This window comes from Tachypleus tridentatus, chromosome 8 (genome assembly GCF_004210375.1).
Source record: "Tachypleus tridentatus isolate NWPU-2018 chromosome 8, ASM421037v1, whole genome shotgun sequence".
Lineage (NCBI taxonomy): Eukaryota > Metazoa > Arthropoda > Merostomata > Xiphosura > Limulidae > Tachypleus > Tachypleus tridentatus.
In genome coordinates this window covers 33,668,037-33,694,089 of record NC_134832.1, presented here as the reverse complement: position 1 = coordinate 33,694,089, position 26,053 = coordinate 33,668,037, and the positions used below count along the sequence as shown (strand labels likewise).

The 26,053-nt window shown below is 34.4% G+C and overlaps 1 protein-coding gene across 14 annotated transcripts in view; it reads left to right on the top strand.

Moving 5' to 3' along the window:
- Nucleotides 1-26,053, top strand: part of LOC143222130 (disco-interacting protein 2-like) — a 159,711-nt gene that overhangs the window by 60,843 nt on the left and 72,815 nt on the right. For all 14 annotated transcript variants that reach the window (XM_076448138.1, XM_076448143.1, XM_076448144.1 and 11 more), the window contains 7 exons: nt 8,765-8,860; nt 12,405-12,533; nt 16,858-17,124; nt 18,158-18,295; nt 18,856-18,911; nt 19,166-19,223; nt 21,331-21,410. In XM_076448138.1, the coding sequence (XP_076304253.1) occupies nt 8,765-8,860; nt 12,405-12,533; nt 16,858-17,124; nt 18,158-18,295; nt 18,856-18,911; nt 19,166-19,223; nt 21,331-21,410 (824 nt within the window). The remainder of the gene's footprint in view (nt 1-8,764; nt 8,861-12,404; nt 12,534-16,857; nt 17,125-18,157; nt 18,296-18,855; nt 18,912-19,165; nt 19,224-21,330; nt 21,411-26,053) is intronic.

Genomic DNA, 26,053 nt, shown 5'->3' with positions numbered 1-26,053 from the left:
TTCGTTAGGGAGTATCATTGTTAAATAGTATGCATCATCTCAGAAAAACTTAAATGTGACTATATTCAAGTTAAATATTTCCATTTGAGCTAAAAGTTACAAATGTTATATTAATATCACACCACTCTGTCCTGAATCGTGGTGCCTTTATTTTTGAAACATATTTGTTCTATACAAACGTCGTTAAAATATTAAAGGTATGTTTACTTTATTGCAATCTCGCAATCACCTATGAGTAATGCAACAATATAACAGGGGTTATTACCTAGGATTCAGTAACAGTGAGGCTTGGAACGGCCGTGTGACTAGGCCGTGCGCTCGACTCGCAATCTCATGGTCACGGATTCGAATCCCAGTCACACCAAACATTCTCGCTCTTTTATCCGTGGAGGCATTATAATGTGACTGTCAGTCCCACATTTCGTTGGTAAAAGAGTAGCCCAAAAGTTGGCAGTAGGTGGTGTTAACTAATCTTACACTGTTAAATTAGGGATGGCTAGCGCAGATGACCCTCGTGTAGCTTTGGCGAAATCATAAACAAACCAAACCAAATCAGTAACAGTGCTAACAAAATAATTCCTTAGAGAGAGGGGAATACGTCAACACTGAATCTAGCCCTTCCTGGACCGTAACCCGATGAAGACGAAGCCTTGGTGGGGAGAAAAAACAACAACAACAAAACAATGTTGTTTTGTATCTCCAGCCAGGAAAATATGAGACACTCGCACACACAAGAATATTTAGCAGGTCACCTTACGTACACTTGCTAAAATAATGTGGAATCCTAGAACTACGATATAACCTGAATGCTGTCCACTGTGTATCAATACACTAAATTTAGTGTCGTAGTAGGAGAAACGGGTACAAGACAGGTTCATTGATCACGTGAGAGAGTTAGTAGATCTAGAAATAGAAAAAATCGCCATCTGGTTTCTTTTTCAGATGAAAACATTCTTCCTTGCCTTAAAATCTTATTCATACTTGGAACACTAAAAAATAAAACTTTTAAAGCAAAAATTTAAATTTTCCTTACCTATGGATATAAAAAGTAAATCAGAATAAAAATTGGTAAAATAATATTTTTTGCTACGTAATTAAGATAATTTTTTAGTATTCTATTTATATGCTTTTTTTTTTACTTCAAAGAAATTTCGCGCAAAACTGCACAGAAGGCTATCTGCTCGTAGCTGTCCGTTACTTTGAACTGATTGAACGTTTGGGCTAGTCGAAGTTGTTGAATATGACCTTCAATCTTACGGTGCGTCTACGGCCCTAAATTGCGGAGTGTAGTTTTTCTGCAACAAGCGGCAGCCCACGAATCTTCGGGTTTGCAGTCTGTGTTTACTTCGTCACTAAGGCACAACCGGTCTGTTATACTTCTATAGATGTTTGTAGAGATTCTGATATTTTTATACAAACATATATATTCGTCATTACCTTACTAGATTTCAAACTGTCAAATTTTCTCTTTTGCAATGGTTTGATGCACCATGAACTTCTATTCTATCTAATCTGATGAGCCAAGGTATTGAGGGAAAGGCCTCTTCGGCACTGGATATATCATATAAAGTGTTGTTGAAATATAACAATATATATATTATAGCTTAAAGTGGTCTCATACTGGCAGCCTTGTTTATCTCATTCGCCATTGTGAAGTGGATAATTCGAGTTAAGAAGTCAGTGGAAGACGGGCAGTCACAACAGTTACATTTATGATGACGTAACCAGTATACGATTTGATTTATAAATATTGTCAAAGTTATAAAACCGAAGGTAAGGAACAAGTTACTATTTATAATACTAAATTTGAAATGTTGTGCAGTATTCGTACAGACACAGTAAGAGATAAGTAGTTTTTGCCATCGGGAATGATGTAATAGAAAGTGCATCAAAGAACTAAAAGGTTTATTGCATCAGTACTGCCCGAGTCGATTTGTTTCAGCATTGTTGGATTGATTAAGTCTCGGGAAAGATACGTGAGGGCTGTCGTATATACTTGTTCATCGACAAAATTGTTGCTGTACAATAAGTGGTCATGAAACATTTGTTTTGGAATATTTGAAGTTTTTTCTTTAGAAATGTTAGCGATGAATCTTCTAAATACTCACAAATACAGAGAATTAATAATACTTTATAAAAACTAATTGCATACAAGTTCAGTTGCTTATCGTTGCAGGTGCGACCCGACCCGTGACGTCAAGGATGACATTTTTACTACGTATACGTCTTCGTTCCCGACGAAATTTTGAGCATTCAATAGCGCAATGCTGTCAAGATGAATAACTGCAAGTGGAATTTTATATATTTGCTCATTTCGACTAAGTATATTTGTATAAAAATTATAAAACGTCATAGATCCACAGGACTTTCTAAACAAAGAATAATTCGTCAGTGTTTTCCATAGAAACAGAACGAGCATAGCAAAGCATTTAGGATATTAATGGGTTCCGAATGTGCACCCCAAATTTACGAAGCCACTTCCTCATTCTCAAAATGACCATTACTAAAGAGAACCATTCGACCCCCAAAGTCATTGTGATGAAGCTGCCCTGGTGATTTTGAAAAAAATAAAACAAAAATGTAAGCATGTTTTGCTTTACGAGCTAAATATTTACAACCTTCCAGCCACACCTCTAAATCAGTGACTATTTTTGTGAGAAAGATAGTTGGTGAAACTAGGATAATATTTTCATTCGATATGTAAAGTCCTTTGACGTAGCTCCAGTGGAATGTATTTTGATTGGTTTCTTTAAATATGGTCTTTAAGGAAGTGAACGCCCACTTATAGTGGAGGGTTTTTGGAAAATGTGTTGATGTGCAAGCCTATATTAATCCCAATTTAAAATTAGTTTTTGATAAAGGGATATATCTAGGAGTGGAAAAGAATTCAGTCAAAAATTATTATTGTATATTACATGAACGTTCTTTGTACTTTGAGAAAAACCTGGCACGGCCAGATGGTAAAGGTACTCGACTCATAATTTGAGGGCTGAGGGTTCGAATCCCCGTCACACCGTACATGCTCACCTTTTTAACAGTGGGGCATTATAATGTGACGGTCAATCCCACTATTCGTTGGTAAGAGTAGTCCGAGAACTGGCGGTGGGTGGTGATGACTAGCTGCTTTCCCTCTCGTCTTACACTGATAAATTAGGGACGGCTAGCGCAAATAATTCTCATGTAGCTTTGCGCGAAATTAAAAACAAACCAAACTCTGAAAAAACCTCTGAAATGTAAAATTCAGTACATATGGAAATACTAACTAATCATGAGTTACGAGCAACGAAAACTGTGCAGGAGAAAGTGTTCGAAACATTAATAGTCAGACAAGTGTAGTCTTGCATCAATAATGATTTGTCAATATTGATTTTATATTTGTTTATACATTGAAGTAAGAGACACAAAAAGAATTGTTCGTCTCAGGAAACGTTTATTTTCAGCTCTTTACAAGGAGAAAGTCCAGTCTTGGCTGACTGGTTAGTATGTCTGGACTGTGAATCTGCGAATGCACGTTTCGCGAAGTGTTGTCATAAAAGCGCTTTTCGCAGGGGTGAGGTATAAGAGGGAGATATAAATATCTCACAGTTCGATAACACAAGAGTACTCCATGATTTGGCGGTGGGTGCTGTTGAATATTTGCCTTCTGTTTAGTCTGTTTGCACGAAATTGGGAAAATTTATGCGCAGATAGCCTTGTGTAGATTTGCGCGAAATTCTGAAAGAAACAAACAAAGGGGCACAGCGATATGTCTGCGGATTTGCAACGTTAGGAACTGAGTTTCAATACCTGTGATGAGGAGAGCACAGACAGCCCTTTGTGTTTAGTGTCTATGTAGCTATGTGTCTTTCTAACTAGAGAGACAACGTTGATCGTGTTCATCTCTCAAAATAAATACGAAAATATATCCGTACGAAATGTATACTAACTTTCGTTCAAATTTATTCAGCTGTTTTCGAGAAGCCGTGCCGACACGCACATACACAAGGGTAAAGAATATGTTTATTTCACTGAACGTTTATCTGGAAATAAGGATGTGTTTAAGTATATGGTGACAAATCTAAATCTTTCTTTTTTGTTTTGCTTTTAATAGCTGGTTAAGATAACCTTTTTATGAACGATATGCATACTTACTTAAAATGTTGCATTTTGGAATTATGACTATGGAAATCTCAATTTCTAAAGCAGTAAATGAGAATTGTTTGCTGTTTTATTCATGAATTTGGAAATAAAATGAACAAGAAGGTAAGCTGCAAATTTTAAGATTTATTTATATGCAAACTTAGAAAAGAAATATTTGAAAATCTAAAATTAGTTGTCGCTACTGTTTGATATTCAAAACTATGGATCGTTTTCGGTGAAGCTTTTAAATCATTTGTCCGGGTCACTGCTCTCGAATAGATGGCGTATTTTATCTAACGTGTGGTTGTCATGGTAAATGGCGTCGTAACTTTATGTTCAGGGGCAACATAGTGAAAATTCCCAATTAAAATTCTGTTTTTTCTTTGTTTACTAAAATCTTGAAAACATTCTTGAAGATACATAAAACATATTAAAAGTTATGGAAACTATGGTGGTTACTTTGTGGTCACGTGACAGGTCGAATTGACCGAGTCTATATCTTGAGAGTTACAGGAGGATTTCTGTCATGAGTTGTTAGGTCTATTTTAAGTAACTCTTAAGAAATCAAAGCGGACCCGACTTTTTAAAGTACTGAACTAAGTGTCAGTACTTGTCCATAATCAGCCAGTGCGGCTTTGTTGTGTTAGGCTTTGATTTCGTAGTGTAGTTTTAAGTCGGTCTTATGAAGTCAAAACAGCTATCTTCACTTGTGCGTAATTTCAGAAGAAATTACACGTAGCCCCATTATAACAAAGGTGTTGCAGAGAGCTTTAACTAAGAAAGGCGGCTATTTGTTTTTTTTTATGTACAAACATAGCAGTCGCAAGAGCTTTTAGCGTTTTTACGGATACTCCAACATTTTGACAATATTTATTTGCCAGTCGCAATTTCAAAGTTAGTAAGCGGTGCAACTAACACGCAATTACAAGATTTTCGAAACTAATGTTTTTTTTTTACCCAAGGATTACGTTGACTGCACTACTGAAAGAGTCTAGGAACATATGCTTTCAGGTGATAAGGCAGATTTGACTTTTTTTCGTGAAGATTAGAGGGCACGTTATATTTTGAAGCATATTATATTGAGATAATTATAGTGTATAGTTTAATCAACAGAAGTAAAACATTTTAGTGAAACACGTTTAATGTTTTGCAGTATTCTAGTTGTTGTTTTTTTCCTCATCACAGGTGTCGCTTCAATTAAATATCCTTTTCTTTATTGAAGTGGAAAAGTTTCTGGCACATTTCTATGAAATTTGATAATTTGAAAACACTTGTGGTAGCATTAAATAAATATATATGTATGTGTATTACAATCCAGGCTGTGTCTTCTATGGTGGTTTCTCATTCCCTAAATTGCGAAAACAAGTTGTGAAGCGTGTGATTGTCAGCCCATAGATATAGTACACGTGGACCTCACGTGCTTTCTCAGCTGATGACGTTAATCTTACTCTTTCTTACTTTGCGAGAAATTTCTTTTATCCACTCAAAGAATTATCTTCTCCCCTCACTAATACTCTCGTCGTGTCGAAGGACGAGGATGGTAAAGTTATTTTGGTTACTTTTTGTCTGCTTTGCCGTTAAGAAGCCATAATGTTGATAGTAAAAGAAAAAAAACTAAAGAGATGTTATTTGTTATGCAAGATACACGTTCTGTATGAAAGTGTTGAAAGCAGGGTCGGCCTCTGTAAACGTATTTATCTTCCATTTATGTTATTTTTTTCTTCTTTCTCGTGTTAATGATCGAAAAGATTCTTATGCTTATTTAGAGGAGAGATGATACACGTTTAGGGCAACTGACTACATTAAGTAAAGTGTTTAACGACTCTAACTGAGGAGTTTCAAGTGTGGTTTAAATTTATGCCCACACTTCAAACGATGGGCATCGAAACTGGGTAAAATATTAAACTCCTATATATAATGCTTATAACATGTTTCAGTGCTTACTTGGTTTTGCCTATAATGTTTACTCTGTTGGAGGGGGAACTTGTATTTCATGAGGGTTCTGGAGCACACAGATGTAGATTAAAATATTTACAGTCACAATGTCTGTGATTTGTAGGTTTATATCACAGACTACACCTCAACTCACGTTTTAATAACGTTACAGTAATAGATGCTCATTTTTCGAGTGGTCCAGCATAGCCAGGTGGTTAAGGCACTCGACTCGTAATCCGAGGGTCGCGGGTTCGAATCCCCTCACACCAACATGCTCGTCCTTTCAGCCGCTGGGGCGTTATAATGTGACGGTCAATCCCACAATTCGTTGGTAAAAGAATAGCCCGAGAGTTGGCTGGGGATGGTGATGAGTAGCTGCTTTCCCTTTAGTTTTATTCTGCTAAACTAGGGTCGACTAGCGCAAATAGTCCTCGAGTAACTTTTCGCGAAATTCAAAACAAACCAATAATTTTTTGAGTTTGTTGTCTGAAAAGCTGGACATTTGTTGTGACCACGTGAATAATTTGTCGCTAGTGTTGTAGCTTTTGTGATGGGTGTCAGTCTAGGTTCTATCTCCGTTCTGTTACACGAATTAGCTGTATTTTTCTAGTGGGACACAGACTGCACGAGAGCCAAGTAGGAACAACTGTCTGTGATTGGTGAAGCTGTGTAAACGCCATCATTTCATTACTTTCTTTTCTGTTATTTGTTCCTTTCAATTTATCTGAGCTAATTTAAACTAAATAAGTGCTACAACGATGTGGCTCCAGACTTACAACGATAGAAACTGGGTTTCGATACCTGTGGTGGGCAGAGATTAGACAGCCCATTGTATTGCTTTGTGCTTAACTTCAAACAAACACTTTCATTCAATAATTGACTTAGCATGTTCTTGGGGTGAGGGCACTCGATTCAGTCTGAGGGTAGTGTGTTTGAAATACCATCCTTGAATGTGTTCGCCCTTTTGTTTCAGAAAATATGACAGAAAATACCATTGTTTGTTGATAAAGAGTCGTCTGAGAGCTCGGATGTGAATTGTGATGACAAGCTGCCTTCCCTGTTTAAAATCAGGGAAGGCCAGCGCAGAATTACAAACAAACATGCAACATTTGTGGGTTGTTCTTTGAAGCTCCTCTGTGTAATAATGGTGTTTGTAATTGTGATTGTTACTTTCCTTTTAATCAAATCTTCGATCTTCGTGCTATTAGACATGTCGTATTTATATGTGTAGAATTATTCCTAGCCAGAATACTGCATTATCAACGATGGCAAATGACCTGTAATCACAGCGTAGTTAATTATCCACGTGAAGCGTGCGTGTCCCTTCTTGTAATAGTACAATTAAGTATTTCCACTTAATTACTGAATACGTAGTGACTTCGCTTATGGAGAATGTATAACAAGTCACAATAAACTTCTGAATATTGAAAGGTGCATAGTGTGTGATAAATAGTTAACAAACGTTTGCTTTATCTTGTCAAGGATAACAGTTTAAAAATAATCCAGTGCTGAGCTTATGATGTCAAAAGAGTTCAGTGTATCTGGTTCACGAAGCTTTAACTTAATAGTTTACGGTTAGGGTGGGATCAGAAAATATTATAATTCAAATGTCATTAAGAATGTGAAGTGTCGAATACGACATGGAGTTTTTGAGTAAATTAGTATATTGTCACAAATTGACTTTCTCTTGGTGCCATTGTGGCCCAGTTTGGTGGGAGATGTTTTATAGAAGAGAAATTGTCATAGGTTTTGTAGTTCACTTGAACCTGGAGTCTCCAGTGTGGGAGTTTCTCTTGTAATCAACATCATTTTACTCAGACTTTTGGATCAATCTTTAATCTGCCGACGAAAGAGAAACAGCAGAACTCTGTATATTAATTTGTCAAGTCATGCTTGTTAGTTTTGAAGGCTAACGTTTATTATGTGCTTACAACTAAATTATACTATTGTTATTATGTGGGACTGTAATTGAACCAGTCATCTAAATTTTAAGTGTTCACTTAGAGAATAGGTTAAAAAATGGACGCAAGTGTAGCGATGAAAAAACTGTTTTGGAGGAATGGATAAAAGGCAAGTAATATTTCTATATGTAAACTTGACATTTACGTCTAATATGTTCAACCTCGCGCAAACAATTTTTAAGGACATACAGTGAATCTTTCCTTCAAATAATTCACGTCATTTCTTTAACACTGTGGATGTCTAGCACACATATACCTCGTGTAGCTTAACTGTAAGTTCTATAAAATGAACTCCTGTTTTTTCACTGAATAGTAACTAAAATTTGAAATATTTAAAAAAATAAGAATAACATCTTTTCGAAATTCTTTCTTTTCTCGAAACAAATAGACGTTGAAATAAAGAATTTGTAATATTTAATATCTTAATATTATGATATACTTCTAGTTAATATTACTATATATATATATTAATTTAGTATTTTTTCATGATGTATCGTTTTAAATTCAACCTTAAATGTATTTAAGTTTTTAAAGCTGTGTATAGACGTAAAAACGTTTTACGTGTTATATATGCACTTAAATGTGTTCCTCATGTAAAATATATTAATTAATTAAAAATGTTTTACGTTTAGTTTTATTCTTCAATACTCACTGAATTTTATATAAATTGGATCTCAGTGATGCACTAACTTTGCTTTTAATGTGTTGTTAATGCTTTATTTTATTTATTGGTGGACATTCGATAACAGCACTACCTGTCATTGCTGGTGCCGCTAGTCCGTCGACTCGCGCGAAACGGCGAAATCAACGCAGACTTACACGTCACGAGAGTAGGTATCATTCGGGTAAGTAGAGTCGTACATGATATAGATCCCTGTTAACAATGTTAACAAGTGTCTCTATGTTGTGTTTTAAGTGTTAAAAGTATATAGAAACTAACTTCGATCTTTACTTGTAAGACTTAAAGTTTGTTTCAAGTGTTATAATTCAATAACCTGACAGTGCCATCTTTGTTTTGTTAATGTTAGTTTGCTAGAGGATAGTATCTGAACCAAAAATACATTTCTGTATGTTTGTGTGTGTGTGTGTACACACTTAATGACAAACTTGATTAGCTTGCGCTTCTATTGAATTCTTTAGTAATAAATATATATATATGATCTCTGTATATTTGTTAATTTTTATCTGCATTGTGCCCTTTGACATAGGTTTGGCGTGACATTGTAGCTTATATCTTCGTCGGTGGATCAGAATGTTCAAATTACCTTCTCAATCTCGGCTCAATGATAGCATATGCACCATTGGGGGGCACTTATTTGAGGAGGGGCAGATTTTAGAAAAGATAACCAAAAATCAGTTAACTGGTATTGGTCACCATTACATGCCACTGTATATTGATAAATAAACCATATGGCAGCGCATTGTTGTAAAACATTCACACATGTAGTTTTCCATGAAACTTAATTATTGGCACTACTATTACCTTAACCTTTGAGATACTTGTTACTATTATGTTTAGGTTAAGGGGGGGGCACATAGCTTTCTTAGAGATGCTCATTTTGTGAGGCATGTCACTGAACGCTTTAAACTATACTGGCATCATTACTTGCAGTTAATCCTGCCATTAATTTAAGGGTAGCCATTTAGGCAACAAGGAATAATGAATGCATTTACTCTGGTTATTTGTTTTAGTTCTAAATCAAATGTAGCTATGCATAAACTTTAGCTGGTGTGGGTGTGGGGGAAATTGGCTGGAGAGTAGAAGGCAGAGAGCAGTAATAAATGAAGTTAGGTCTGACTGGATTAGAGCTACAACTGGTGTGTCTCAGAGTTCTGTGCTGGGTTCCCTGATGTTTGTGTTTCATATTAATGATATTGACTCTAGAATGACTAACAAAATATTGAAGTATGTAGATGACATTAAGATATTTTGGGTGGTTAAGTGTATCAAAGATGCTGCAGACTTACAGGGGGGTTTGTATCGTTTAATGTCGATATGTGGCAGATAAAGATTAAATATCCACAATGTAAGGTGATATATATAGGTTTTCATAATTCAAATTGTTGTTACATTTTAAATGGGAATACATTAATTACTGTGGTTTGAAGAAAAAGATAATGGTTTTGAAAAAGTAATTTAAACAGTGGATTATAGCTAGCAGTAGAGCAAATTAGATCTTTGATAGAATCTATAGAAATATTGAATAGAAGACAAGGTAATATGTATCAGTATATGGATCACATATAAGGTCATGTTTAAAGTACTGTGTGCAGTTTTGGGCTTCCTTTTTCATAAAGGACATTGAATTATTGGAGAAGGTTCAGAGAAGAGCCATTAGGGTGATGGTGGGATTGTCCCATGAGGAGATACTAAAATCTCTAAACTTGTTTTCTGTGGAGAGGATAAAGGTCATAGAGGATTTGATTCAGGGTGTTTAAGATTATTAATGGAATTGATAATATAGATCCATCAAACATTTTTGTGTTTAGCAGTGAAAACAATAGAAGAAAGAGTCTTAAATTCAAATTTGGGCAGTGTAGGAGTTGTCTACAGTTTAGACAATATCACATTTTACACAGGGTGATTAGCTTTGGGAATGATATGCTTTCAAGAGGGATGGAGGCAGAAAATTAACTGAGTTCATGAAAAGATTGGATGAATGCATAAATAATAAAGGATGATTATATTTGGGAGCTGGAAGGGATGTTATTAATGGCCTAATAAGTTCCTTTTTGTTCCTTTAAAATTTTTGAATTTATATCTTATAAATTTCCATTGTGGGTAAAAAAACAAGAAACAAACATCCCTGAACAAAATACTTATTCAATAAAGTTTGGAATTTTAACTTGAATTGTAAAGAAGTTTGAAAGTGTACAGTTACTGGCTGTGTTACTAAGTACATGCTGGAGAAGACAGTAACTTACTTAAATCAGACAAAGAATAGGTGCAAAACAAGGACTGTTTAGACCAATCTTGGATAGTAAGATAACAGATTAATTCCTTTGAGGACAAATATAACTAGGTTTGTGAATAACATTGCAAGTAGTTTATTTGATTTGTGAAACAAATAGACCAAATAATTATTTTATTTTTATTTTTGGGTGTGTGTATGTCAAGGAGGAGAGGGTCTATCCTACTAGGTCATCATGAACAGTAGGAACAAGTTCTGTTGTAGAAGTATTATTGGTGGTCAGTCTTCACTCAATAAGAACAATGTGTTGGTATGCATCGTTCAGCTGTATGTATAGAATACAGAAGTTTAAGCTACCTTGTAATCATAGTTTGCATAAGTTAGTGTAATGACATTATTACTTCAGTGGAAGTTAGAACTTTAGGCAATAATGCAGTATATTGAAGTGGAGAAGGGAACCTTGAATATCCTTCTTATAAAGTGAATTTGACTACCAGTATGTATATATATCTTAATCTGACCATATGTTTAGTGGCCACTTTATTTTCACCTTACTCACAGAGTTACAGAATACTTCATTTATTCACAAAACAAACTGATCACATGATGTGATAAATAATTTGTCTTCTAAGTTCAGATGTGTAGTCATGTCAGGCTTTTTTTTTTTAACTGCTTTTTCAAAGACTCGTATGTAACTAACAAGTGGTAATGAAAGGTGAGAAAGCATGACCACCAGCTGCTTGCAGCTGACTAAGAAAACGTTATTAAGCTTATTTTATATAAAACAAGTAATCAGAAGTTTAACAAAAGATGTTAATTTTTTAGAATCAAGATTTTAAATAGTCTGACAGGATGATCATCAGTAGTTTGATGTCAGTTGCTTTCAAATAATTGTCTTTGTTCTTTTGAATACAAGAAAACTTGTATCATCTTGCTTTTTCTTCTTTTTTAACAATCATTGGCCCAAGTTTTATTATCAAAAAAAATATTTTATTTAGCTATGGTTCAGTTGCTCACAGAAGGCTCAGAGTTTTTTTTTCAGTTACATACTCTTAATTTGTAGCTCCATCTCTTGACTGATGAGAGATCTAATTACAGCTCCAGCTATTGAATATTCTCTTTTGTTTGTATATTTTGCTAGAAATTAATTTTTCCTGTAATTGGCATGCTTTATTATTCTCATTGTTGCTGTTCTGCTGTCGAAAAGTTGTCTCTCTTGTTCTTAACACTTCCTTCTGGTTCTCAGCCATCTAGCAATTTAATTAATATCTTAAATGTAATACTGTACATTTATTTCTTTGTTTATAGTCTCAGAAAATGTTGCTTGACTGAAATATGCCCAACATTCTTTTTCTCCTGCAAAGTTAACTGTATATGTTAACAAATCATGTATGTATCAGCTATTGCTAATATTATTTAAAAACTTAAATTAGGTATTTGCTAGCAAATGGTATTAAGATAGTTTTTGTTCTTTCAGAAGTTAGACAAGAAGCTGTTCAGCAAGCTTTGGCTGCTATGCAAAATAGAGGTAAACCATCAGTTCTAATGCCCTCCAAACGAACCTCTGTAATGGCCACATCTCCTTCTAGAGAAAGACATCTATTAGGTTGGTGGTATATATTATTTATAGTGGTTTATTCATCACACTTTTAGTTAGGCTAAGTAGGTGATTGATTGTACATTAAATCTACAATTATTATTACCTGGTTATTTTCTAAATTGAATTTAATATTTTAGTTCAAATAAAGATAATGTTTTGAATCTTCATGTTGTAGGATATAAGTTATTGCTGTTTTTATTTGTTTATATTTTAAGAAGAAACACAAAAACTGACATGTTTTGGCACAATGAAAGGTACAATCTCAGTTAGCTCAGTGAACCAAAAAATAATTTTATGGATCTAATTTTATTTGTCTTTAAATTGTAATATTTCTGAGCTTCCATTGCAGTAACAGGCTTGATGACAAATATTTCTGTGTTGTGAATAATAAGTCTATCATCCATTATGTCAAACTTCAGAGCTTGAATGTATTATATTTCAATGATTTATGGAGCCTTACCATATTGTTACATTACACATAACAGTCCTGCCCTATATGATCATTGTAGATCTTGACAGTATTGTTGAAACATAGTTAACATTTCAAAAAGCTTCATCCAAAGGCTGCCATGTCAAAAGCTGACTATAACTGCCTGCATCTTCTCCATACTTCATTTAGTATGCAAGGATGATGGTTTATCAGTGTTGTACTCACAAGTTTGATTACATAGGAATCCAGTGTCTTTATATGGAATAGAATGGATTTCAATTTATATCTACAATTTTATGAGGTATATAATGGTTGAGTGGATATTTTGTGAAAACATCTTGTGTAAATATGATTTGTAACTTTTCCAGATATAGATCTTTCTTGATGATGTTGTTTGGGGTGCATGATCTTTGTAGATTGTCACTTTTGCAAGATGATCTGCTTTGATTATTATGACTGGGTGCAAAATTGTTGCAGGACCCTTTCTGGATGATTCTCGTTCTTCAAGTTTATCCATACTGTTTTTTTTTTTTGTTTTCCAATGCCATTGTGAACAATGGATATCCCATTTTAAAAATTTTTAAACCCTAAAATGAATATCTCTTTATAATATATTATATGAATGCTGTGTGTTGGAAAAGGTTGTTACATACAATTCCCAAAAGTGGTCAGTTTTCAGAGGCATCACACAACCCATGAAATGCTTAAAAATGTCAAATTTAGTTATGGTATATGTTATTCCATGACTCTTTATACCAGCTGTACTTATCAAATTACCTGCTGATTTGCTTATTTAAAAAATCATGTTACTTTAATATAGTGTACTTAACCCTTACTGTTACTCTTAACTTTATATTTTATAGTTTTACTACTGAGTCACCCAAACATTTATTCTTTTGATATGTGTAAAGTTTTTCTGAGTTAACATTTAAGATAAGTATTTAGATTATCATATGTATATATAATTTTTCTGAATATAACTAATTAACAGTAGAGAAGAAACTTGTCTGTTTAACCATTACTAGGACTATATATATCATTATAGTACTCAACACAATACTTGTTTAGATATACCTATGTATTTTTACAGAGTTTAACTGTCTTGTCTGTAATCTATTATCCACATAACTAATAGTCTTGTTTTAGTACTTCACTCTTCCAATGCTTTTTCAATTTCTCAGATTTGATCAAATAAATGGCAGCTGGCAAAAGGAGTAAAATAAAAACAACAACAACAAAAAAGTTAATATCTATCTACCTGTTTTGTTATTGTTAATTTGTTATGTTAACTTTGCATGTAATGTTTTTGATAAATAAAGACATGTTATACTCAATACTCATCTTTCTTTATTGAATCTTTAATTTTTAGCAATAATACTTTATTAGAAATTCTGATTATTTTCTGTAAAAATCTTATAATGTTTACTGAAAGCTTGCTAAGTTTTTTGAAGATATATAAGTTGTATTTGTTGATGATTCAGTACAGTTGTATCATGGTTTCATGATAGTTGTTTGTATCGTATCACTTTTTTGACACACCTTTATATTTTACATGCCTAAGATTTACAATAACTTTTACTTTTCCTTATTAATGAAAAATGTTTTGAAATAACAATTGTGAATAAACATTCTGTCAGGTATATTTTAGTTGTGGATCTCATATTTTTGTGAGCAATAATTTTTTAAAAAATAGTTTAGATATATATACAATTTAATAAATTTATTGAAATTGGTCATATAAATTTAATTTTTATTTATAAAAATGCTTATAATAATTTTTAATTAAACAAATATTGTATTTTAAACAAAAATATATGTGACATGTTGCATCTCTGTTAATTTGTATTAATATTCCATTGTATCAGTACATTAGTATAATAAAATATTTTAGGATTTAAGTAACTTATTTTCAAATAATTGTAACTTAAACTGATTAATTTTGGGAGAAGATTTTGTTTTAATAACGTACCAAAAACTATATTTATTTTGATGTTGAGAGTTTCCAAGTTTGTTTTATGCATCATATTTGCCCCATATGCTTTTGGATGTATATACAGTGCTTCTATAATAAACAGGTACATCACCAATGATATTACAAAGTTCCATAAGTTCATGAGGAAAATTTTATTTTTCTGTTATCCAGTCTTGTGATAGGTGTGCTAATATAATATACATAATTAGTTTGGTTTTAAAATTTTGTAGGAGTTTAAAGAAATTGGTTAAAATTTTTTTTTTTTTGTAAACATCTGTCTTTAAAGTGGTTTTGCAGATTCTTCTTATCATTTTGCAGATCCTTCTTATCTTTTTGGATACCATTCTTATCTCTGTATACTGGTGTTGAATTTAAACTTTGATGTGCTTAGATTGAATTTTAAAAAAATCCCCAGGATTTCTTTTTAATTCTTGGCTTGTTAGTACTTAGAAATGTTTAGTTTTTCTAGAGTAGTAATAAACTTACCAATTAGATGTCTTCACAGTGTTGGATTAAATTATTTATGCCATTAAACTAGACTTAGAGGTGTGCTCTGACTTTGGTTTGGTATTATTCACTGATAATCACTTTGTTCTTTGCATTTCATTGACCAAAACATGAAGTTTATATTTGCATGAAATTTAGTCAAGTTATCTGAACAGAAATCAGGAAGAGAGCGTAACATCAGTCATGTTTTGTAAGATTTCTCCATTCTTATCTCTGACTTTTCATTTTGCAATATCAATTACCCTTGATAGTAAGATTCCATAATGACCTTAATTCTTATACATGTTTATGAAAATGATGTGTGAATAAATTAAGTATTCATCTCGAAGAACTGTAGCTCCTTTTGGTCTTAATATGTTAAACTGCAAATTAAATGTGACTAGCACAACACATGTGGTCAGAGCAGTATCTTTATTGCAAGAGTAGTTCTTTAAATACAGGATTTCAAGAATAATACAAAAGAAATCTAATTACAGACATCAATATCTGTAAGTCCACTCATCTTAGAACTAATATTAGTTAAGCCTTTATTCGGTACAGCCTGTATTTAACAAAGAAAATGTAGCTTGTGTATGGTTTTTGCATTAGTTTGATTAGGGCGAAACTTTACTGTACTTAACAATATTAATAAATAAACTGATAATGTTAGAGCCTTTAAAAAACTTTGATAAGCCTTTAGTATGTTGTACAAAATATCTACTAAAGTATATTTATATCCTCTCAAGATTATTTAGGTTGTAAGATGTGTGTGAATTTTCAGGGCAGACTAAACTGAGTATTATTATAACAGATGTTGGACTGACTACAAAATAATTGTTTGACTGAACACAAACTGTATACTTATCTAAATTTTTTGAACACCATGATGATGAATACAGTTTTTATGTAACTCGTAAGTTTGTTCACTATTTGTAATGTTTGTTCTTGTATCTTGTGTCTGTGTTGCACTTGATAATGAGTTCTTGTAGTTCTTACAACTTTTTTTATTCAGTTTCAACTATAATTTTCTTCCTAATCATACATTCAAACAGAAAGAAATAAAACAAAAAAAATGTGTATGCTTAACTTTCTGCATGTGGGCATCACCTTGAATTGTTTAAAGCATTATACAAGGTTGAACTGATTTACCAAGTTGATGAATAATACTTGTAAATTTTATTTAGTTTATACAGTGCCCAAATTAGCTTATGTGTAGTAGTACTGTCAGTAAACAGTGTTAAGATGTTAAATAAATGAACTGGAATTTAAACAACTGTAAATTAGTAACATACTGTTAAAACCTGTCGTGTACATTGTACCTGTACATAATAAGGCATAAATTTTGTAAATTTAGACAAACGTTTGTAGACTAATACCATCTAGAGATATGTTTCAGAAGAAAAACAATTCATTCGATGGAATTATAAATTTGACTTGTACAGAGTCATCATCAGATGAAGACAGTGTCTTGGATGAAGATAGTACTCCAGAACAGGAAAGTTCCTCTCAAACTTTCCATCAAGCCTATGGAGTCCAATCTGATACATCTAGTACATCATCACCTAGAGAAACTCCTCCTTGCCAGACAGACAGCCACCTTGACAGTGGTGGTAGTAGTAGCAGTCGGGGAGATTTTGGGTTTGAACATAGTAAGAGTCTCAATGAGGGTATGACAAACTTAGCAGATGTGATGCAGAACCTTACGCCTCGTGAGTAAATAAATAATAGTGTTATGTTAATTGTAATTTATATATATTAAACTTAATGTGTTTGTTTGTCTGTTCATTATCTAACTACTCCTAGGTTACTGAACCAATCATAATCAAACTTTGTGGGATGATAATTTAGAACAAGGGACATGTTAATGGTGGAATCACAACTTCCTCACCCATAATTTCTGTTATGGAGCATTTATTATCTTTGATGCAAGTTAACTTTAGCTACATTCATAGGAGGTGCCATGTCATTACACCAAAAACAAAATTTAGAAATTTTCTCTAACACAACATTTGTACAGCATGGCAGGAGAGTAAACAACTTCTTATATATCTCAGATGGGGACTTCAGCTTGTTTTATGAAAATTGTTAACTTAATTAATAAACATCACATAATGTAGCATTGTAGTTTATTTTATATAAATTGCTAATTTAATAAATAAATGTCACATAATGTAGCATCATAGTTTGTTTTATATAAATTGTTAACTTTACAAACAAATAGATGTCACCTGGTGTTACATTGTAGTTTGTTTAGTATAAATTGTTAACATAATAAATAGGTATGTGTTGTATATTGTACCATTGTAGTATGAGAAATTCCTTTAAATAAACACTAATTCAAAAATATCATGTAACTTGTTAAGTGTAAACAAACCTGGACATAAAGTTTGGAACATATGCTTTAAGAACATATTATTTTTATTATTATTTTCGTCTGTGGTCAAGAAACTAAATTTTTTGACTGCAATTAAGATGCATATAGTTTAGTAAGTAACAACCTGTTGTAGGTGTTTGTAGGCTAATAGTTTTAAATATGTATTCTTTGAAATAATCTGTAGACATATAACTTAAAGAGTATGACTTGCATGTTTCATCAATGAGCTTAATGCATTTTTGAACTTAATCTTTGTTTAAAATTTTAACCTGATTTTGAGTGCCAGATATAAATTTTTATGTAAGAAGTTATCCACCAATGATGTTACTTTATATAGACTTTATTAAAGCAAACGGTGTTTATTGTAGACTTGAGGACTCAACCAGATCTTACTAGCAACATGGGGGTTCAATATCAGGGGGAACAATTCCATAGATACAATCAGGCCCACATGTCTTCTGTGCGAGTAACACAACACTCAGCTGTTGGATTACAGTACAACACAGGTATTAAGCTAATTATATGTTACATCAAATTAACAGTACCTGTTAAGTAACTTATTATTTCACCTTGTGTAATCAATAATAATTGATACACAACTCATAGCTGATTAAAATAAACAGTACAGAAGGAATCAACTTTAAAGTATATTTTGTCCACTGAACATGCCATATTCCAGAAATGAAGTTTCAAGCTTTAGAAGAGCTAAGTAAGTAACATGTATTTTCATTTAATTATATTTATAATGCAACACAATAAAATAAGTAAGCTTTTAGTTTGTTTTTTTTAACCATTGCTTAAGGTAAGCTGGTTGTTTATGTATACACACAGTAAAACTACTAATAATTTACAAAATGTTTATTTTATATTGCTTCAGTAGTGCTTTTAAAAAATTCAGTAATATGTATTCTATTTTTCTGCTATACTGATATTTAAATATCCCTTTTGTATGTAATCTTTGTAGTACAAAATTACTTACCTTTTAATTTTTTTAATTGGTTAGGAAATTTCTAGCATGTTTGTTTTTGTAGAATGACATAAATATTATTATGTGGGTTCTCTTTAGGAACTGGAAAATGGAAAGTGTCATCTAAAATTCAACAACTACTAAACACATTAAAGGTAAAAAGAAATGTTTTTCTTTGTATTTGTGAATGTTGAATAGATTGTGTATCCACATGTATGAAATTGCAGGTTTTGCTTGGAATGATAAAATAGGTGATCTCAAACTTTTGGTACTTTGAAACAATTTAACTGTTTGGAATCTTTAATATTAAGTTAAAGAATTAAAAATGTGTGAAAGATAATCACTATTTTTTAATTACATTACTTTTCTATAGTTGGAAACTAATTGTTATAATTTCCATATTTTTTAGCGGCCAAAGAGAAGACCTTTACCAGAGTTTTATGTTGATGATGAAACAGACTTAGAAAGTGAGTAAACATATTGTGAAACAAATTTAGAATGCTACAAAGAAATAATAACTTAGTTTTCTGTATTTTTGGCCAAATATGTGATTAAATAATGCATAATAGAAATCTAGAAGAGACAGCCACAAAGATGACACTAAATCAGAGGTTAAACATTGACTTAAAGGTGATTGACTTAAATTAGGTAAACCAAGTTCATTATGTTTGAATTTGTATAATTTTCATCATTAATATTTACAGCTGTCTCCTGATATTAGTTGTATGATAAATTCTAGTATATATTTTCTTTATTTACCAAAATTTACCAAATTAATATAATTAATGCTTCATATAGCACATTGCTGTCTTCTTTCTGTGGTTTTATATTTATTTGGGAAATATTTAATGTGTAATTTAAATCATTCTTAGTATACAATTTATTTTTTCTTTGTATTATTTTGAATAAAGGAAAATGTGTGTGTGATGTCATTACTGTATATTAGAGAAAAATCTTTGCATACTTGAAATTTGTTTGGAGAAAGTAACCACAAATAATTTTAAGCATAACCAGTAATCACAAATAATTCAAATGCTGCTGTTGTAAAAGATATGTTACTGGTTTTTATTGATCTTCTATAGTTGTAAATAGTTTCTAAAGTAACATAGATTTACAGCATGTTTTGTAAAAGTCTTGTTCTTAAAGGTTAAACAGCCATTTTAACCAGATAGAATGCGTATTAACTTTTAAAGAAAATTTTTGTGTTGAGAATTTGTTGTATAGTTTTCCTACTGCCATGGGGTCTATTAAGTGGAACGTTTCAGACTTCTCAGTGAAGGCAAACTTATAAATAAATAATCAGAAATATTGAGTAAAAGCTATGAAGTACTGTAAACAACTTGAGAAAAGTAAAATATAATAAATAATTAGTTTTGATACCACATATAAAAACATATTTAGGCTCAACTGTGTAGAAAGGTTTTGTGAACAGATTTGTTTCTACAATTTTACAGTGTTATAGACTTAGAAATGTGTTGCTGACTCATTTACTATAATATATATCTATATATGAGCTTGAATGTCTCTTCCCCCTGTTGGTCTGTTTGTTATGCTCAGCCATATCTTTAAAGCAACAAACTCCAAATCCAACATATAGATACAACTTTGTGTGGGAAGTAATATGGGCCATATCTTTGCAACTTCAGAGGGCATTTTGAGCCTGCAGTTAAAGTCAATATATCAATTTTTGTCAAACAGGACAAACAGTTGGTCTCAAATTAAAAAAAAAAAGACTGGAAGTTTCTTCTCTATGATGAATTTTCCTTTTCAGCCTATCCATGATCAATTTTGTGTTAAAATGAATTAAAAACGTTGCAAAGCCTTCATATGTGCTCTTTCCCTCTCTCCCTCATTCTTCTACACATACATATTAACTCTTTAACTCCCCATTACTGAAAAAAAGTTGGTGCTTTCTTTCAAACCTGCATACATGCTCTTTCAACTAAATAACTTGCTTCAGCCATATCTTTTGCTTTGCTTGAATGTACTTGCAAGGATCAGCTATACAATGACTTTACAAAAACATTTGTTATCGTTAAATTTTACTTTATGCTGTGTTGCAACAAGAAGAGTGTAAATCAATTCTTTATTAAATGGAATGATAATAAAATCAGGATATGCTGCAAATGATCTTGAGATTTATGTGAGGTGCATAGGAGAAGCAGGATCAATGTACCTGGTTTTGCTTGATTAAAATAGCTTGAAGAAATGTTTATTATTTTTTTGCATATTGTTATTTTTATTGATTTTAATTGAAATATTAAGCTACGTACAGAAGCCAGTTTGATATTTGTGCAAAAAATTACAATCAGTAAGGTTGATTTAATCAGGATAATTCAGGATGTTGAAAGTCATTTTCATCCGAGCAATGCTGGGTACTTTGCTAGTACAAACGTATCTATATTTTCTGCTACTGGTTCTTAATGTGGTACTAGATTGTACGTATTATTAATTTGAAGCTTTAACAAAGCATGAATGAACAAAGTGTCAAAAAGAGAAAAAAGAGTGACACTGGATGCTTGTAATGATATTTCCGTTAAACATTATTGGTATAAAATTTGTGATGCTATATAGTTGCAGCTAACCAAGTAGATCCCAACTCACCTCAGTCAGAAGGAAGCACCATGACACCTCACTTAGGAGAGCAGCTAATGGTAAGTAACACCTCATTTAGGAGAGCAGCTAATGGTAAGTAACAATTGTTGATGTTTATAGTAAAAAAGTAGTGAAAATCTTAATGCATGTCTAGAGTGCAGCTCTGTTCATAAGTTAATAATGCACAATGTCTAAGCTTGTAACCTTTTACTTGGTTTTAATTATTTCATATTTCATAAGGTATATATAATGTAATTATTTGTATAGGTTTTATTTTCCAGTAAATCTATGAAATTTGACTGCCTCACAAGTACTGCTGTGAACAGCATTTATTTAAATATCAGGAATATACAAGGCATTGGAAGTGACTTGGTTATTAGGGTGCTTCACTCACAACTTAAAGGTCATGAGTTCGATTATTGTAAACCTTTTGTTGTTCCCCTCGGTGTGGATTCCTGTACATGGTGAGGGGACCTCCCTGGGAAGGTTCTGTTCTGTCTGGTTACCTTCTCTGGGATCTAAACATCCACCCACGTGTTTGCCGTGCTTGGTGACCCATGAAGGGGAGGAGAGGATCCTGGTGGTTGAGGGGTCCAACTCTAACACACCACTTTGGCCTTGAATTCCTGTAGATGGGCGGCCTTTGGGTGGCCCCCCTTGGGTCAATCGGCTGGTCCACTTGGACTAGAGTCAACCAAATACCAGTGTTGGAAGTTCTCAATTGGTGTTGTGGACATTGTGTCTGATGCTGGTGTTTGGGTAGAGTGCACACGAAACCCTGGCGTTGCTGCAATGTCCTTGCATGACATTGTAGTTTGTCTCCTCTTAAGGCTCCATGGTGGGTGGGGTCATTGGGTTCTGAAATTTTCCTTTTTCCTATGGATCCTTCTTCAAAAAATTTAAATAAGATAATGAAAAAACAGTCAATAGGTAAACGACCACATCTTGAAGACTCTGAGCAGCAGTCTTCAATATCTGTAACACACGTACCTTATTTTCTTATATTATATTCTCTTTCAGAAAAACCTTTAGGGCAAATGTCCCCCTCTTTTATTCAGAAGGGACTAGAGGGTCTTGCTGGCTCTCTAAAGTCCGTAAAGAAGCTTTGATCTAGAGACATATTGATTGAAACATCCACAACCCAACACAGTGAACTCCTCTTAAATTCAAAGGCAATTGGGGATATATCTATTGAGGTTACCCCTCATGCTACCTTGAATTCATCACGAGGAGTTATTGTTGAATGGGATATGAAGAACGTCTCCGAGTCAGAGATTCTTGCTGGTCTCTCCTCTCAAGGAGATTCTGCAGTGAGGCACATCTCCACTTGCAAAGATGGAGTTACACTGCCAACAAATAACCTCATTTTGACATTTACATCACCACGTGCACCTGCCACCATCAAGGCAGGTTATGTAATTTGCAGGGTACAGCCGTACATTTAAAATCCTCTCTGATGTTTCCAATGTCAGAGGTTTGGCCACTCTGAGATGTCATGTTGTGGTTCCCTGACTGCTCATTGTGGTGGCAAGGACCATAATGCCTATGAGTGTAACACAGACCCACATTGTGTCAACTGCAATGGTTCTCACCCTTCCTACTTTTGTTCTTGCCCAAAATGGTTGGAGGAAAAAGAGGTGCAGTGTTTGAAAACGACTCATAACATTAGTTATCCTCAGGCTCGGAAATTGATGTCCGCCACTCCATCTCGGACATATGCTGCTGCACTTTGTTCCACAACTACAGTGGGAGTGCAGACAGATCTCTCTGTGCCCCCAAGAGAATCATTTTCAAAACAAATGAAAAGCCTTTTGACCTCCATGGTTAAAAAGGTCGATGAATTGACTTCCACACCCATCTCTGTTCCTCTCATACATTCCAACAAACCTCAGGATCCACATTCTTCAGTTTCAAATATAGGCATTTCTTCTGGCACATTTTTCTCTCCCACCCCAAGATGCAAAACAATCATTCGTTCGCGTCCTCAGTCACTGAAATCCCCTTCCAATAACAAAGACCTGCCCAATCGACCCAGGGCAGGATACATGGAGGTTGATAGACCTCCTCCAACTAAGGACAGTAAGGAGAAAAGATATAGTCATAAACAGAAGGGTTCTCCAGCCACTTCGCCTACCCGTCGTTAAAAATGGCCGCCTTGATACAATGGAACTGTCGAGGTTTATGTTCTAATCTGGATGATATCAAAACACTTATTGCTTCCTACCACCCTGTATGTCTTTCCTTACAAGCAACATTTCTAAAACCTGCTGGTACAGTCACCATTCAGCAGTTTTCTCTGTACAGAAATGACAGGCTGTGTGATGGACGAGTACATGGAGGGGTAACACTCTTGGTTGACCAGCATGTGCCCACCCTGTCTTTGTCACTTAACACGCCCTTGGAGGCCGTAGCCATCCGTGTTTCCTTGGGTCATGCCATCACTCTTTGTTCTCTCTACCTGTCCCCTGGAGAGACATATGATCAATCAGACCTTGATGCTCTCGTTGAACAGTTGTCGTCTCCCATTCTACTCCTGGGGGAATTTAATAGACATCATCCCCTCAGGGGAAGTGCTGTTATTGATGTGAGCTTACACGATTTTGTTCTTGTCCAAAATGGTTGGAGGAAAAAGAGGTGCAGTGTGCTCTGTAGAGCATATGCTCTCTGATCACAACCTTTCTCTTTTCAATTCTGGTTCTTTCACTTATTTTCATGCACCTAGTCAGTCCTTTACCACTATTGATCTCTCAGTTTGCTCCCCTTCATTATTCTCCCATATTTCATGGAGGGTTGACAATAATCCACTAGGCAGTTGTCATTTTCCTATACTTTTGAGAGAGAGTGGTTGTGGTCGATGCCACCCTACCCGCATGCTCCGGTGGAAGCTGGATCAGGCAGACTGGTCCACTTTCACTGCTCTCGCAGAACTTGATCCTGCCATTGTGAATCAGCCATCAATAGACGACTGTGTGGCAACGGTAACTGGCTGTATTATACAAGCAGCTGCTCGGTGTATTCCAAAAACTCAACACGTTTTCCATGATATCCTCGTCCGTGGTGGGATCCTGCTTGCCACTTAGCATGGAAGGCTCAAAAATGGGCCTGGGATACTTTTCGTAGATATCCCACACTTTCGAACCACGTTGCTTTCAAATTGGCCCGTGCACATGCTAGGTGGATAAGACGTCAAAGCCAGAAGGAATCTTGGATTAAGTTCACAACTAGCATATCTTCTAACACCAGTTCTAAGGTCATATGGGACAGGATTTGAAAGGTCAGTGGGCACTACAATTCTGTCCCCCTCTCCATCTTACTCTCTGATGTCCAGAGCATTGCTGATACTCCAGATGAAAGCTTTTGCCAGGTATCTAGCACTTCTGCTTGTTCCTCCACCTTCTTGGCCATCAAGACTTGGACAGAGCGTTCACCTCTTTCCTTTCGAACTGACTGTCTCTTTAACTATAATTGTCCCTTTACACTGGTGGGACTGAAAATGGCCCTTCATTGGTCAGGCAGTATATCTGTTGGACCTGATGATGTACACTATGACATGCTGTGTTATCTCTCTCCTGCTTCTCTTGATATTCTTCTAATTGTTTTTAACCGGATCTGGCAGGAGAATGTTTTTTCCTGATTCCTGGCATCATCTTACCTTTCTCTACACCTGGAAAAGATCCCAAGATTCCTTCAAACTACTGACCAATTGCTTTGACGAGTTGTCTCTGTAAGACCTTAGCGAGGATAGTTAATGCTCGTGTTGTTTGGTTCCTCGAATCAAACAACCTCCTCTCGCACACCCAGCGTGGGTACCGACGACAGCATTCCACCACTGACCATCTAATTTGACTTGAAACATCAATCAGAGAAGCTTTTCTCAAATGCCAACATATTGTTTCAATATTCTTTGACATTGAGAAGGCTTATGACACAACATGGAGGTATGGCATTTTGTGAGATCTCCATATATATGAGTTTCATGGCCATTTTCCCATGTTTATTAAAAATTTTTTAATGGACAGGAGATTCCAAGTTTGTGTGGGTTCGACACTCTCACGTTCTTTTGTACAGGAACTTGGGGTTCCTCAGGGCTGTGTTTTGAGCATCACACTTTTTAGTATAAAGATAAATGTCATCACTGAACAACTCTCTCTCACTGTTGCAAACGGGTTCTATGTTGATGACTTTCACATCTCGTGTCAGTCGTCAAACATGAGATATATTGAGTGGCAACTACAAACTGCCCTCAATCATGTACTGAAGTGGACTACAGCAAACGGCTTTAATATTTCTCTTTCTAAAACCGTTTGCATGCACTTTTGCTGCCAACGGCATATCCACCCTGATCCTGAACTCCGTATTGGTGAAGTTTTGCTGCCAGTGGTCCCTGAGACCAAGTTCTTGGGGCTTATCTTTGACCGTAAGCTGACCTTTATACCACACTTAAAGCAGCTACGGGTCAAATGCACAAGAGCACTGAACATCCTCCGTGTCATCTCTACTGCCAGTTGGGGAGCGGATCGATGTTCTATGTTAAAGATATATCGTGCTCTTATTTGTTCAAAACTCAACTATGGATCAAGGGTCTATGGCTCTGCCAGACCCTCGGCCTTAAAGATGCTGGACCTCATTCATCATCAAGGACTTCGACTCTGCACTGGGGCATTCTGCACTTCTCCAGTTCAGAGCTTATACGTGGAATCTC